Raw genomic sequence first — 16,844 nt, 5'->3', positions numbered from 1 at the left:
CAATATCTAATCTTCGCTGCATTCCCATTATATGTGGTTGGTATCTTGGTAGCCTGCACCACAGCTGCAATGGTTGCTGTAAGCCCTATTCTGTAAAAGTGCGAGCCCAGTGAGTAGTGATTGGACATAAGTCGACACATAACCTTAATAAAGTCTCGACTTAAGTCTAATCCATTGAATCACGGTTTCTTCATTGGCGGCATCCATTTATTACGTAACGCTAAAATTGTAAGTTTTCGTAACGCTTTTTGTATGAAAAATTTCAAATTTTTGTATGAGCCGTAACGCTTGAGCCTTCTCCCCCTAGAACGTTACGTAATTGGTGGATGGAGCCTTACCTGTGGGAGAATAGGATTAATCACCTTCCCAAGTCTCTATCATCCAAACGATTCTATTGAGATGAATGACGAATATAGCTTGATAAAAACTTGATCGTAATATAAATCTTTGAAAACACACAGTTCTGAATTCTGACAGTATGCGAATTTTAACACTTCAGTCGTCGCACTGTTGTATTTTGTACAACACTGGTAAAAAAAACCTCGCTTTTCGTTCACAACAGCAGCGTGGTGGTTCTGACGGTGGTCAACCACGCGACGACTGGAAGGTTAAAAATGGCTCTCTGGTATTTCAAAAGGAAAAAAGGAATGACATATAATTATTTCGCTTAGCGTTAAAATGTGAACAGCTATCATAAATTTGTCGGCAAATGATCAAAGATGCCACTTGACTCAACTATTCTATACTATTTGGACATCAATAAAGCAATAAACACTGCAATCTTTTTATTAAATTACGTTTCAATAATTTATAAATAAAGTTTTTATGTTTACAACAACGCATTAAATCAGTGGTCACCAAAAAGCGGCCCGCGGGCCGCATGCGGCCCTCGAGAAGGTTTTGTGCGGCCCGCGGTTGGATTTTGAATGTTAATGTGAAACGGCCCGCATGTTATAATTTTTATTCATGCTGGTGTTTAATCCTTTGTTCTTGCAACTTTGTTCTTGGAAAGTCAGTCATTTAAATCATGTAAAATGTTTCTGAGCCCATAAATCTTCATGGCATGAAGAGTAATATGAAATTGACTTTGTCAAAGCTCAAAGTTTCTGAAAAACCTGATTTTTTTTAGAATCTTTAATGGAAGGCTTAAGGCCTGCAAAATGTCTTCAAATTTTTAACAATATCTCTGCTGAACATATTTAAGTTTACAAAATTGAACCAGGATCTTGGTCTTGCAGAGGTGTCCGCAGATCGCTGATTTTTTTACAAAGATTTTTTTTTAATTATGACTTCAAAAATTCGTTTGTTTTTGTAAATCTTTGAATATTATTGAAAATATTTTTATTGTAAATCTTTGAAATATTTGAATATGGATTGCTTTTTAAATGGTTGAGGAGCCCAAATGCAAAGAGATGTACAATATTGGACAATATATTTGCAACTTTTTCGATCTTCCATACAAAATGGTCTACTTTTGTGGGATGAATCTAAGTTATTTATAACCCGATATGAGTAAAATTTACACAGCATGTCGCACATCACTTAAACGTTGTATTTTGCTGTTGTATTTTGTACAACTTTGTTGAAAAAAAAAACCTCGCTTTCCGTTCACATCAGCAACGCGGTGGTTATGATGGTGGCAAACCGCGCGATGACTGAAAGATTAAATACATATTTAAAAATTAAATACGAAAAGGTCAACAACAATATTGATCCGATTGAAGTGAACTTGGCGAAAAAATTTTAAACGGTTTATCTCAAAATATGAGAGACCTACACAAGTATCTTTAGTATAATTGTTAAAGTCATCTAAATGTACAACTTTGCTGAGGATACTATCAATCTATTTCGTCAGTTTTCTGGCTTGTGTAAATTTTGAAATTTGTCGAAAAATTTACCGTCATTACTCTTAACTTGTTGAAGTGAAAAAAAATACAAATATATGTTAAAATTCAAGTTATGTTCAAATTTGATATGAATCGATCCATAAAAAATTTAGATAAAAACTTGTAAAGTAGACCATTTTGTATTATAAATCAAAAAAGTTGCAAATGCATTTCCAATACGGTAAGTGACATGTTGTTAAGTGTATTAATAAAGCTCTGTTTCTAGCTTTTAAAAAGTATTTCAAGGTGAGTTTTTTTTCGTTAAAAACTTGGCATTGTTTCTCTGTCATTTATATCTTTGCTTCCATACCCCTCTGATTTGATCAAAAGTTCCCAGAAATGTATTATCCGTTTTCATAGAAATAGTGTTTTTTTTGTAATCCCATTGAAAGCTGTTTATAAGGATTAATTTATAAATCATGCGGCCCGCGACTTATTCTGAAAGCGTTGAGATGGCCCGTGTAATCGGTTAGGCTGAGGACCACTGCATTAAATCAATTGGAGCCCACACTGGCGCAATCCAGACAGGTAGATTTTAATGACCAGATGTACTTGAAAGTCTCACCAATCGAACTAATCATATATAAAGCATCGTTTCGCTGGAGCAAGCCGTAGGATAGTTTTTGACTGATAAGGCTGGTCGATAAACTAATCCACTTCCCGGTTATAATGTTCGGGTACAGTCAGAGACATAAATGTATGAATACTCTAGTCGAATCCAAAAATATCCTCCAAGATTCGAGGAAAGTTTCTACGTCATCGAAATTTGCGATAATCCTGCTGTGACCCAGTGACCCAACCACTCAACGCGTAATCATCGAACCATCCAACTTTTTTATTGCTTTACGCGCGAAAATAAAGCAGCCATCAGCCAACAAACAAAGCATTATCGGTCGGTTCTAAATAGTGACGTTGAAGCGAGCACGCGCTTTGACCTTGCCTCACATCCCAAGAGAAAGATCCATTGCCAACCATTGCCATTTCTAATTTACGTCACTGAATGGAAGGGATTCTGCTATAAGCTCCCCGCAAGTCCACGCAGATGTTGATGCGATTGCACGTGATAGACATGAGATCGCCGCGAGCACTATCAGTTCAGTCCAGATTTGAATACACAAAACTATTCCATGTAGGTACTGGCGGGCATAACAAGTTTCCTTCGCGGAAGTTGGAATTCTTGCGCCTGTGCGGGTTTGCGACAGAGTTTGACTTTGAAAAGCTCTATTACTAAATAGGATTGGTTTTGTTTTTATATACGAGCTGATAACGGTTCGGTGGACTCGGTGGAAGAGTACCGGCAGGGTGGAGGGATTAGATGGCGATGAGCGCTTGTTCGCTCGCTCTGGCATATTTACGACTCAGTACAATAACGATCTTTTGTTTTCCTGGTTTATTACAGCGCTGGCGGTTTGGTAACAGCGGTAGCTCCAGTCGTCATCAAGGGCAGAGGTCTTTGGGTCGGATGGTCTGGCATCACGCTGTCCGATAAGGACGAAATCCCCGAATCGGATCCTTCGGATCGCACACCTACCGCAGGACTTCTTTCGGATCAGGTCGTATCGGTCAATGTAGAACCGGTGCTGTTCGACAGCTATTACAATGGATGCTGTAATGGAACCTTCTGGCCACTGTTCCATTCGATGCCTGGCCGGGCTACATTCAATGCAGAAAACTGGAGTGCATACTACCAGGTAAATAAGGAATTTGCCACCAAAACCGTTGAAGCGTTAGAGAGATGCTTGAAGCAAAAGAAGAACCCAGGTGTGCCAATCGTGTGGATTCACGATTATCATTTGATGCTGGCTGCAAATTGGGTTCGCGAGGAAGCTGACGAAAAAAATCTACCATGCCACATAGCGTTCTTCCTGCACATTCCGTTCCCACCGTGGGATATCTTCCGCCTGTTCCCATGGTCGGATGAAATTCTGCAAGGAATGCTGGCCTGTGACATGATCGGTTTCCACATTCGAGATTATTGCTTGAATTTCGTAGACTGCTGCCAACGAAACCTAGGTTGCCGAGTCGACCGTAAAAACCTACTCGTTGAGCACGGAGGCAGATCCGTACGCGTTCGACCTCTGCCTATTGGAATCCCCTTCGACAGATTCGTCGAATTGGCCAAAAAGGCGAAACGTGTGCTCAGAACCAATCAGAAGATCATCCTCGGTGTAGATCGACTGGACTACACCAAAGGATTGGTTAATCGCCTTAAGGCTTTCGAAGTACTTCTGGAGAAACATCCAGAACATCGAGAGAACGTAAGCATGCTGCAAATTTCGGTTCCTTCACGTACGGATGTCAAGGAATATCAAGAACTAAAAGAAGAGATGGATCAGCTTGTTGGAAGGATAAACGGTCGATTCACCACGGCCAACTGGTCCCCAATTCGGTATATTTATGGCTGTGTTGGCCAGGAAGACTTGGCCGCTTTCTACCGGGAGGCTTCCGTCTGTCTCGTGACACCACTTCGCGATGGAATGAATTTGGTCGCGAAGGAGTTCGTCGCCTGTCAGATCAATGAACCACCAGGCGTTCTGATAGTATCGCCTTTTGCCGGAGCAGGAGAGACCATGCATGAGGCTCTGCTATGCAATCCTTATGAAATCGAATCCGCAGCAGAGGTGATACATCGGGCCTTGACCATGCCCGAAGACGAACGATCGCTACGAATGGGTCGCATGAGAAGGCGAGAAATGCAACAGGACGTCAACAGCTGGATGAGGCAGTTCCTCAAAGCCATGGATTCGCTGGAAGAAGATGAAATCGGTACAACGACGATGCATCCGGTCACAGTGGACGATTTCGACGATTACCTGCTGAAGTAAGTTTAGATTACGTTTTTTTTATTAAAATCCCTTACCAAGTATTTTCTTTATAAAGTTACGTCGGATTCAACCACAAACTGGCCCTGCTGCTGGATTACGATGGTACCCTGGCCCCAATTGCACCCCATCCGGATTTGGCAACCCTACCACCAGAGACCAAGAACGTACTTCAGCGATTGTCCAATCACTCGGACGTGTACGTTGCCGTCATCTCCGGTCGAAACGTGGACAACGTCAAGGCCATGGTCGGCATCGAAGGTATCACCTACGCTGGAAACCACGGTTTGGAGATTCAACACCCGGATGGAAGCAAGTTTATCCACCCGATGCCAATGGAGTACGAGGGTAAAATGACCAAACTGCTCAAGGCCTTGCAGGAAGAGGTGAGTCATTGCAAGCGATCTGTGTACAGACTTATTTAATTAGGGCTTTTCGAATGGGTATTCCGCGGACCGCTAGGGGGCCGTGATGATTTTTCAAGGTGAGATCACTCCTGGGAATATTTATTTTCTATATATTTTTGGCCCAAATGGGCACTTAGTAGAATTCACTATAGTACTTATTATTTGAACTATTTTTGTATTGCATCAATCCATTTAGTAAAACAACGATAACGAAATTACTTCTATTTACTCGATATATGACTGTGTCTCTCCAACCTCGACCTCGACCCACGGTTTCTAGATCCTGTTGCACCTGTCCAAGCCCTCGTTAAGCTCTATGCCTATTTCTATCCTCATTAAACAGATTTTTAGCCCTTGGCAAGTAACGATGGTTTATATCTTCGTGTTCTCCACGAAATCCACTTTGATGAAGTCCGTGAAGCTATCGGCCGTAACCAACAGAATTAGTTTTTTCCCATCCTGTTCAATCTCGCCCAAATCAAGATTTACCTTCTGGAACGGATATTCCGGTATCTGCTATGTCATCATCGGAGGCATCTGTACCGCAGTTTCGCAAATAGTTGTTTATCAGATTGCCGTCATGGCTGGCCAGAATAATCATTCTCGTGCTACGCGTAACGTGTAGTCAATTCCCTGATGCGCAACATGCAGCTTCTCCAGGGTGTCTACTCGTTTAGCAAAATGAAATTCCCTGATATTTCCAGGTTTTTTCCAGGTTTTATAAAAATAATTCCAGGTTCAAGAAATACTGTAATTTTATATGTCTAAAACAAATTAATGAACGGAACTTTCAAGTGCATCAGTATGTGTCTTTTTGAAAGTATTTTTTGTACAGATTATGTACCATTCATTTCCATCGATCGTTTGGATAACTTAGACAGCTTCATGGGCGCTAAATTAAACTTTATTTGAATATGTGGCAATATATCTACAATCTAAATTAACACAAATAATTCGTAAAACTTTTGGATCCCGGATCCATTTTTTTATGATAGAAACACGGATTATCAAGCCCCTGGGTGATCGCGTTCGACCGTATAACATTTGACTGTGGTAATATTATTAAATTATAAATGTTTGCATTTCATTTGAAAAAGTTCTAAATTAGTCATGATTGTTACGAAATTTCTAATTGATTGTTGTTCAAGTTCCAGTTTACTTTTCGAAAATTTTTTTCTGATGTTAAATATTTTCCAATAATTTAAAAAATGAATGAGTTTCTTGAAAATATGAAATTTAGAAACCTCTTTCCAGTAAAAAAAAATAAAATAAAAAGTAATTAAAAAGAGACCGAAAAGAGACAAAACAGTTATCAAAAACCGAAACCTAACAGGAACCAGGACAAAATAGTTTAATCAGACCAGACATTTCTCTGAAAATTTGTTTAAAACTTTTTTTTTTCAAATATTTTTTTCTTGCGACATTACGACGACATACCGGCACATCTGGTATATGCCAGTAAAGGACATACATTCATTGATGTATTACGACGACATTACGAAAGGGATGGATTCATATCTATATTTAAAATATTCACTCTCCAAAAATTTTCCCAAGGAATTCCTCCAAAAATTTTGTTTTTTATATCTCAAAATAGAACCAAGATTTTTCCAAACATTATCATAAAAAATACCACAAGGCTTTCATCAGATATTTTTTGTGAAAAAACCCTTAGTCCTCGAGGATTTTATCCGGTGATTCTCCAATTAGTTTTTTCTAGAACATCCTCCAAGACTCCCGTTTAAAACATGTTGTAATATTCAACTAGAAACTTCACCAGATGCCTCCAAGGATTTCTCAGGATTTTCTACAAAATTGTTCTTTAGAATTTTTATAAGATTTTGACTACAAATTTCTCTGAGGATACCTTCAGGATTGCGCCTAGGATTTTTTCTCGGAAGTTCTTCTATTAATTCTAAGATATTTCTCAAGGAAGTTTTCAAAACCTTTTTCTCAAGCATTCTTCCAGGAGTTTTCACCAAGGAAATTTGAATGTAATTTCCCAGAAAGCTGAGAATTAAAAAAAAATCCTTGACGTATATTTATGGGTATCTTCTGTTACAGTTACTTATGTAATTTCTTAGGCCACCCTTGATTAAAGAGGATTTTCAGGAAGACTTACTCTTGAAGAACTTTTAGAAGATTTCCAAGATTATTGCTACGATAATAATGAAAAAGAAAAATCATAATATCTCGCAGGATATTGCGCAGGATCTCCTGGAACACTGAACGAAATTACTAGAAAATTGTGTAGGAATAATCATTCCTACAGTCGAAGCATTTCATAGAAAAAACTGCTGTGGTGTTAAATTGTGTGGAACCTTAAAAGAACTTTTCAATATTCCATGGGGATTTTTTGAGAAATTTATTGAAAAATGTTTGGATAAACTCCAGTGATCCTTGAATGAAATGCTGGAGAAATTCCTAGAAAAAAAAAACTCTAAAGAAACACTTGTTTTTAATTATGAATCGTGGTTTACGGCTAACCAGCCGAGTGGAAGTTTAACAACTACCGAAAAGCTAAACATTACATATAATTTGCAATTGGATTAGATGGACAAATTGATGTGAAGATTTGCGAAAAAGTTACACGTCTTCTCAGTGAGAATCGAACTCACGACTCCCCGAACTCAGCGCAGTTGCTGGCTAGTGTAGTGTGCTATTCCTATACCTAAAAAACAATGCGCTCTCGGGCTAGGCATTGGATATATATAGAAAGCGTTGTTTTTGGATGGGCATCTAATTCTTCCGAAAGAGGTGCACTTTGCGAAAAAGGACCACGTGATTATTGAGCTGAAATCGAATTCAGGTTAACTTCTGCGTTCATGAGTCCTCTCATGGCGTAGTGGTAACGCGCCCCAACTAGAGATCGGGGAGTCGTAAGTTCGATTCTCACTGAGAAGACGTGAAACTTTTTCGCAAATCTTCACATCAATTTGTCCATCTAATCCAATTGCAAATTATATGTAATGTTTAGCTTTTCGGTAGCTCTAAAGAAACTTAATAATGAAACACAGGTCGAATTGAGGAAATTATTTGAAATGTTCTCAATATATTAACTCGAATAACCCCTCGAGGAGCTTTTGGATCTATTCTTTGGAATAACCGTAGACGAAATGGCGTTGAAATTCTTGTCAAGTTTTCTTGGGAGAAATTCTGTGGGAAACTTTGGATATCTCCTTGATTAACGACTGTAGAATTCGGTTGGATAGTTAGTGAAAGAATATCTGGAGGAAGTCCTAAGATAGTCTTTGTTCAAAGTACTGCCTGAGAAAAATTTCTAGAGGTATTAACGTTGAAATGTTCAAGAATTTCCTGAAGCAAATTATAGAGGAACTCCTGTAAGCATCCTATGAAAAAAATGCTGAAGCAATTTCTTGAAGAATTCATAATAAAATCTTTGGAGAATCCACAAAGATATTTCCTGAGGCTGTTCTCGAGATACGAGAAGAAATTTTGCATCACAGTTATCTGCAAGCAAGATAAGGAAAGAAAAGAGACTTTAGATACCATTTTGGTTAAAATAGAGACTTCAGACACCTTTTATCAAAAATAGAGACTTTTTAGAGACTTGCAAACAAATTGTATTTAAAAAGAAACCTGCTACCAGCCCTAGATATGTTAATGCTTTACCGAATAAATTTAGATACATCAAAAACATCAATCATGTTTTGATAAGCTGATGAAATTTCATACTCGAAAGAATTCTCACTGAACAGCTCATATAGTTTTTGGAGAGCGGCGCAGCCGATTTTTTTTCAAATGAAGATAGTTTTCTGGCAATTAATGATAGCTCTGGGTTATAACGCAAAAATCCTTTGTCGTGGACATATTCTAGCATGAATTACTGCTTCAAAATAATTTCCCTGATTGTGATCGAAATTCCCTGAGAATTCCAGGTTTTTTCCAGGTTGAATAAAATTCCCTGATAATTCCAGGTTTTCCAGGTTTTTCCAGGTAGTAGACACCCTGTTCTCAATCAATATCTTCCGAAGACATTTCGGTACAACAACGGAGTCCTAAAGCCCTGTCCCAATTTTAGTACCAAACGCTTAAGTTTAAGTTTGTTTAAGTCCAAAAAACATTTTTCTTATGTTTTTAAATTTTGTCACACCGTATGGCTTAAACTAAAATTTTTGTTTATTATCATGAAAATTTATTGGCTTTTTTCGGTGAATAACAATACCTATACTCAGAGTGAAAGGGAGTAACGAAAGTAATGAAATGACAAGATGGATAGAATCGCAAGCGAGGTCGAGGCGACAAATTTTTGCCTGTCTAGTGTTAGTAGTGACCAACACTACAACATCTAGCCGTTCAAGACCAGGACGTTAGGCAACGATTTGTCGTTTCGATTGTGTTGTTCACACATATGGCCCTCTGTTAAAACAAATTTTCAACTTCTATTCATTTCTCTCGTCGCTCGCTTGCGATTCTATCCATCTTGTCATTTCATTACTTTCGTTACTCCCTTTCACTCTGAGTATAGGTATTGTTATTCACCGAAAAAAGCCAATAAATTTTCATAATAATAAAGTCAAAAAAAAAAAAAAAAAAAATTTTTTGGTGTATTTTGTGTTCCGTGTCCATTCCAAAATTCAGATAGGAACAACCCCTGTGGTGTTTTTGTCGACTAAGCGAACGTCAAACATGATCAAAAGTGTCAAGGTCATTTATGAACTTAATTTTAAAATTACAGTTTAAATATGATATAGCCGTTGTTAGAGCGGGAAAAATTGCTACAGTAGTTGCTGTAACATGCTCTTTCATGTTATTAAAAAGAAACAAGATTTTATTAAACATTTTAGGACCCTATTTGGTCGCCCTTAAATATCACTCCTCGGAACGTTGATAGATCGTTTTCAAAAGAGCGGTAGAGTAACAATTCATCGTTCAGCTCTTACATTTTTTTCAGGCCAACCTTATATCAGTACTCTCATCAGGCTAAACAGCGTTTGATCCTTTTTGGTTTCTGCTGCTATTTCCTCGCACCGCTCGTCTTAACCCGTATCGGACCGGGTTGAGAAAAAAAATTCAAAAAATTCTCGTAAAGCTATTTTCTATCCGATTTGCAAACTTCTTTCACTATATGAAATCCAAACTCTTCTTATTTCCTATGCTGGAGAAAGTGGTCAAAAATGTTGCCTGTGGCCGGAGTTATTCCGGTATCCTCCTGGGTCAAGTCGGGTAAAAAATTGATCAACTTCCTTTCCCGAACAGTTTTATAATACTAAACTGTCATTTAACAACTCAAGTTTTGTAGAAACAGTCAATCTTACAACATGAAAGATATTCAAGTGATTTAAGGAGTCACTTTCATAGAAGTTTCCTTGAAAAACTGAAATATGCCTTCCGGAAGATCCGGCACATCCGTAAAAGTGGTCAAATCGTTAAAAATGACTTGGGAAGCCGCGGTTTTTTTCAATCTCACTAGTTTTCAACATAGGGTAAGTGTACCAGTTATGGACATAGTGGTTCCCTATTTCGTCATACGTAGTTATTTTAATTTCTTCGAATTTTATAAAATTTTTGTGTGCTGTAGTAGTTAGATTTAAGATATATCTTGATGTTAAAGCATTCAAAAAGACTTAAAATGAGAAAGTTATCAAAATGTCACATATGACCAAATAGGGAACCACTATGGCCATAACTGGTACACTTTCCCTACATGGACATAAACCATGCTTTGGCGGCGTCCATTTATTACGTAACGCTAAAATTGGAATTTTTTTGACCCCCTCCCCCCCCTCCGTAACGCTTTTTGTATGAAAATTTTAAAATGTTTACGAGCGTTACGTAATTTGTGGATGCCGCCTTTGAGTGCATAAGACTCTATATGGCCATTGGGGGGCTCACCGGAAGATCCGGAACATCCGTAAAAGTGATCAATTCGTTAAAAATGACTTGGAAAACAGCATTTTTTTTATCTCACTAGTTTTCAACATACATGGACATAATCAATGCTTTGAGTGCATAAAACCATATATGGCCATTATGGGCTCATCGGAAGATCCGAAATATTCGGAAAAGTGGACAATTCGCGTGACTTACCCTACAGCACCACAATTTTTGAAAATTCGTAATTTCCACTTGGGGGTTTACCGCAAGATCTGGAACATCCGGAAAAGTAGACATTTCGAAATTAGAAAAGTAGACTTTTTGGAACATCCGTAAAAATGGAGTAAACATAGAAGACGTCCTGTAAAGTCACGCTTCCTTAAATTTTTCTTATTTTTCTATATCCCAGGACGTAACCAATATTGCCAACATTGTATGACTAGCTATGGGTACTTGAGAGCTCATCGGAAGATGCGGAACATCCGGAAAAGTAAACAATTTACGTGACTCATCCCAGAAAACCGCATTTTTTTTTTTTTTTTTTGGAGACTCGCTATTCTTGTGCGCTGAAAACAGTATCAGTATCGAATACTACGTAGTAGTATTCGACAGTATTCGACAGTATACTACGTAGTCCTGGAGACAATCCGGAACATTCCTTCTTCTTCTTCTTTCTGGCGTTACGTCCCAACTGGGACAGAGCCTGCTTCTCAGCTTAGTGTTCTTATGAGCACTTCCACAGTTATTAACTGAGAGCTTTCTGTGCCAATTGACCATTTTTGCATGTGTATATCGTGTGGCAGGTACGAAGATACTCTATGCCCTGGGAAGTCGAGAAAATTTCCTTTACGAAAAGATCCTCGACCGGTGGGATTCGAACCCACGACCCTCAGCTTGGTCATGCTGAATAGCTGCGCGTTTACCGCTACGGCTAACTGGGCCCCCAACATTCCTAAAAGTGGCTTTATAATAAAATCGTCATGGAAAGACTTTTAAAACGTTCTATTTTTAAATTTTGCTAGTTTTCTTTAGTCTAGGACGAAACCAATATTGCGAACACTTCAAGACTAGCTATTGGCACTTGGAGGTTGATCGAAAATTCAGATCATTCGAAAAAGTGGACTATTCGTAAAGGTTATATTAGCAAACTCATTTTTTTTCTATAAACTGATTGTTCTCACGCACATAAACCAGTATCGGCTTCAAGTGCACCATGTAACTTTGATTAGTTCGTACAATCTGGAACATATGCAAAAAATGCAACCGAAATAGTTGAAAACAATTTGAAAAACTTTTTTATTTTCAATAGAAACTAGATTTTATTTCAGTTAAAACTTATATCTTTGCAAATTATGTTTTACAAGATCTTGTATTACTCTTAATGTTCTTAAATTCAGATGCACCGTTTCATTGATTGATTTACACACAATTAATTTTCTCTCCACTGTACATTTGTAACAGATATGAGCGGTTCCACGCCGTTTCGCAAACCCGATTATTTTTGTATTTTTTGAATCGCCTGAAAATTTGCATACAGATTCTTTATGACCAAAAATGCCATTATGTACTTTCAGACCGCCATTTTGAACCTCGCCTTATTTTTGAGAAGGGCGTTTCCGAAAATGCATGGCAAATCTTTAAAAAACTGTAACTCGAAAACGGTTTGTCCGATCGATTTGAGATCTTCTACAAAGTTGTAGCTATTGCTTAGGACTATATGGAGAAAAATATGCACGGTAAAAAAAAGTTACAGATTATTTTTTATTTCAAGAACAAAATTTTAAAATCGATTTTCTCCAGAAACGCAGTTTCGATTTTTTTTATTTTTGGATCAGTTTTAGGGGACAACTTATGTGATTTATTGCACAATGTTTCAAAATGGAAGAATTATGGACAAAAAAGTTATGATTTTTAAAAAAATTACAGATATTGAAAAAAAATCGAAATAGAGGAAAACAATATTTTTTTATGTGATTATTTGAAAGTACAAAAAAATTGCAATCGAAAAGTTCTAAAGTAATTTTTTTTAATTTTAATTTTAATTAGGTTGCATCAATTTCGAGATATACTCATATTTATATAAAATTTTCAAATAAAAAAAGTAAAATAGGCCCTTTTCAAACATATTTCGTGTTTCTCCATTCCAGAAAAAAAATATTTTGATTGAGCGAATCGTAGCTAAATCGTTTATCGTTTGATCAAAACATTTATGCTTGAGTATTTAACACTTCAGTCGTCGCGCTGTTGTATTTTGTACAACACTGTTGAAAAAATCTCGCTTTTCGTTCGCAACAGCAGCGTGGTGGTTTTGACGGTGGCAAACCGCGCGACGAATGGAAGGTTAAAAAAGAGTGCACGGTGAAAAATATAAACGATATTTTCAAATGAAAATTTGAAGCTAATAGTTCTTAAAAGCCGCAACATTGATGTTTTTATTTTTTGGATATATTTTACGGTTGTTGTAGGTATTGTTTAGGACTATTTGGAAAAAAATATGCACGGTAAAAAATAATGACAGATTTTTTTAATAAAAAAATTAAAATCGATTTTCTATGAAAATGCATCTGTGATATTTATTATTTTTGGACATGTTTTAGGGGACAACTTATGTGATTTATTGCACAATGTTTCATAATGGAAGAATTATGGACAAAAAAGTTATAATTTTATAAAATATTACAAATTTTGAAAAAAAATATAAAATAAATAAAGGAAAACAATATTTTTTATGTGTTTATTTGATAGTACAGAAAATGCATTGGAAGAGTACTTAAGTAAAATTTTTCTAGGTTGCATCAATTTCGAGATATACTCATACTTATATAAAATTTTCAAACAAAAAAGAAAAATAGGCCCTTTTCAAACATATTTCGTGTGGGCCATGCGATGCCATAGGAGGGACACTAAAACGTATGGCTACCAGAGCCAGTCTTGCCAAAGAACGTGAACATCCGATAAAAAATGCTAAGGAACTATATGATTGGGCTCAAAATCGGAAAGAAGAGCAGCTTACACAAATCTTCTTTTGTTATTCAACTACTGAGGAATATGATATCATTGCACAAGAACTTAACCAACTATTTTCAAGTGCAAAAACAGTTCAAGGCTCTCAGAAATATCACTCGTTTATCCCTATCTCTGAAACACAAATTGAAGTTAGACAATTTTCGAGCTGTGACGATAACCAGAGAGTAGTTGATATAATTAAGAAATAAAATTGTCGTATACATATATAAAAAAAAAACAAAAAAAAAACAAAACATTAAACAAAAATCAAACTCCTTCTTCATGGTTGTACGATCTTGCCGCGATGAGAAGGCTTTACCCATTAGCCGGGCTTAGCCCTGGGGACCAACGGTACACCGTTGTGATAGAATCACCTTTTTAATGCCACGTTTAGATTTACCGTGCATATCTCGGAAGTGATGCATCTCAGCTAAATTTTACTTGAGTATTTTTCGATAGAAATTTTTCATATTTAAAAATATATAGTTATTTTTCCGTACTCAAAAAAACGCACCAAAAATATCGTTTTACATAAATTCGTTTTATTTATTTTTTCAAATAATTTATTTTTTATCCAAAAATTTTCCGTTTTGAGGCATTGTGTAAGAAATTACAAACAATATGCTGCAAAACATATCCAAAAATTAAAAACATCAATTTTGCGGTTTTTAAGAACAATGAACTTCAAATTTTCATTTGAAAATTTCGTTTATATTTTTTTACCGTGCATACTTTTTTAAATACTTGAGTATATAGGTTTTGATCAAACAATAAACAATTCAGCTACGATTCACTCAATCAAAATAAAATATTTCTGGAATGGAGAAACACGAAATATGTTTGAAAAGGGCCTATTTTACTTTTTTTATTTGAAAATTTTATATAAATATGAGTATATCTCGAAATTGATGCAACCTAGAAAAAAATTACTTTAGCTTTTTTCGATTGCAATTTTTCTGTACTTTCAAATAATCACATAAAAAATTATTGTTTTCCTCTATTTCGATTTTTTTCAAAATCTGTATTTTTTTTAAAAACCATAACTTTTTTGTCCATAATTCTTCCATTTTGAAACATTGTGCAATAAATCACATAACTTGTCCCCTAAAACTGATCCAAAAATAAAAAAAAATCAAAATTGCGTTTCTGAAGAAAATCGATTTTAAAATTTTGTTCTTGAAATAAAAAATAATCTGTAACTTTTTTTTACCGTGCATATTTTTCTCCATATAGTCCTAAGCAATACCTACAACTTTGTAGAAGTTCTCAAATCGATCGGACAAACCGTTTTCGAGTTACGGTTTTTTAAAGATTTGCTATGCATTTTCCGATACGCCCTTCTCAAAAATAAGGCGAGGTTCAAAATGGCGGTCTGAAGGTGCAAAATGGCATTTTTGGTCATAAAGAATCTGTATGCAAATTTTCAGGCGATTCAAAAAATACAAAAATTAAATTAAAAAAAAAATCGTCATGTTCGGTGGAATTGCTCATATGTACCGTTTTGATTCATATTACGGACACTTAAGGACTCAGTGAAGTATAACCCAGCATAGAGCATACAAAATAAATCATTCTGTATGACTCCTTAGCGCTATCGAGCGTAGGAAGCCCTTATCTTTCGAATGGTGGGTGAAGAATACGCTTCCGCAACTTGAATAATTTTAAATAAATCAAAATGTGTGGCCTTTTCATGATTCTTATTCCGGACGCTTCCTCACTTTTGCCTCATATTCCGGACACTTTGAATCGAATTCCGGACAGCTCATGATAATCATTAATGGAACAGTCAAATCATCAATTGAAATCGTCAAACCACTAGAGAGACATCTAAGGTAGTTGGGCATTATAAATTTTCGGAGATATTTATGGAAAAGTTTACTAAAACGAGCCTCGAAAATGAGAACTTTTGAACGACTAAAATTGAAACATTTCGTGTGAAATGTTTCCCATACAAAGTAGAGTGTCCGGAATTTGAAGCTGTCCGTAATATGAATCAAAACGGTAGTTCGTAGTTGTAGCATCTTCGTTGAGTTTTTCTGTATATTGAGCATCTCGATTCGTGCACCTATTGAGATCAATTCAACCACCTCTAACAGATGCGAGTTGGTGTCGAGGTAAGATGCACGACTTACACTCCGAAGATGGAAGTTCAAATCTGAGTCGGGCGGAAACGTTTATTTTGACTTTTATATAACTTTCAAAATATAAAAAGAACTGATCTATTGATATTGTCAAGATTGAACAGTAGTGCTAATTTAAGAGCAGAACTATTGATATCAACGTGCTGTTTTCTACTGTGAGATCAAATTTTATCATATACCCCAGAATCGATAGTGTTTGAAAGTGATGTTTTCTTAGTTTTAATACCCTTTGTTATATGAACGATGGAACTTTCAGATTATTCCGATGGGCTGCTTATTGGCCACACAGAGTACCGTCGTGCGTGGTGGCATTGGTTAGAAAGGGGTACTTCGAGCTACTATTTTTGCTAAAAATAATACCAGTATAATGAAAACAATGTGGCAAGCTTCAAGAGTACATACTCAACAGCTTCTAGATGATCATAGATCAGTTTTTAGGCGTTTATAATAGCCATGAGATGCATGAAAAAGGATGGTCACGCCCTAGGTCCAATGTCATCCCGAACGACAATAATAATAAAGCATTTCAGCTCTATAATAGCACTATATTAACAAGCAGAATGAATGAAAGTGCTTTTTGATTTCTTTGGTGATACTACCTTTCAAAAAATAGTAATTTTCTAGAATGAGTCACTTGAATTGTTTACGTTTCTGGATGTTCCGCATCTTCCGATGAGCTCTCAAGTACCCATATCTGGTAATACAATGTTGGCAATATTGTTTACGTCCTGGGATATAAAAAAA

The 16,844-nt window shown here is 36.4% G+C and overlaps 1 protein-coding gene across 1 annotated transcript in view; it reads left to right on the top strand.

Moving 5' to 3' along the window:
• Window positions 1-16,844, top strand: part of LOC5568007 (alpha,alpha-trehalose-phosphate synthase [UDP-forming]) — a 28,477-nt gene that overhangs the window by 6,749 nt on the left and 4,884 nt on the right. The window contains exons 2-3 of the mRNA XM_001657763.2: window positions 3,286-4,707; window positions 4,767-5,094. Coding sequence (XP_001657813.1) covers window positions 3,286-4,707; window positions 4,767-5,094 — 1,750 coding nt within the window. The remainder of the gene's footprint in view (window positions 1-3,285; window positions 4,708-4,766; window positions 5,095-16,844) is intronic.

The sequence above is a fragment of the Aedes aegypti genome, chromosome 2, assembly GCF_002204515.2.
Source record: "Aedes aegypti strain LVP_AGWG chromosome 2, AaegL5.0 Primary Assembly, whole genome shotgun sequence".
Classification (NCBI taxonomy): Eukaryota; Metazoa; Arthropoda; class Insecta; order Diptera; family Culicidae; genus Aedes; species Aedes aegypti.
This window is presented reverse-complemented; position numbering and strand designations above follow the sequence as displayed.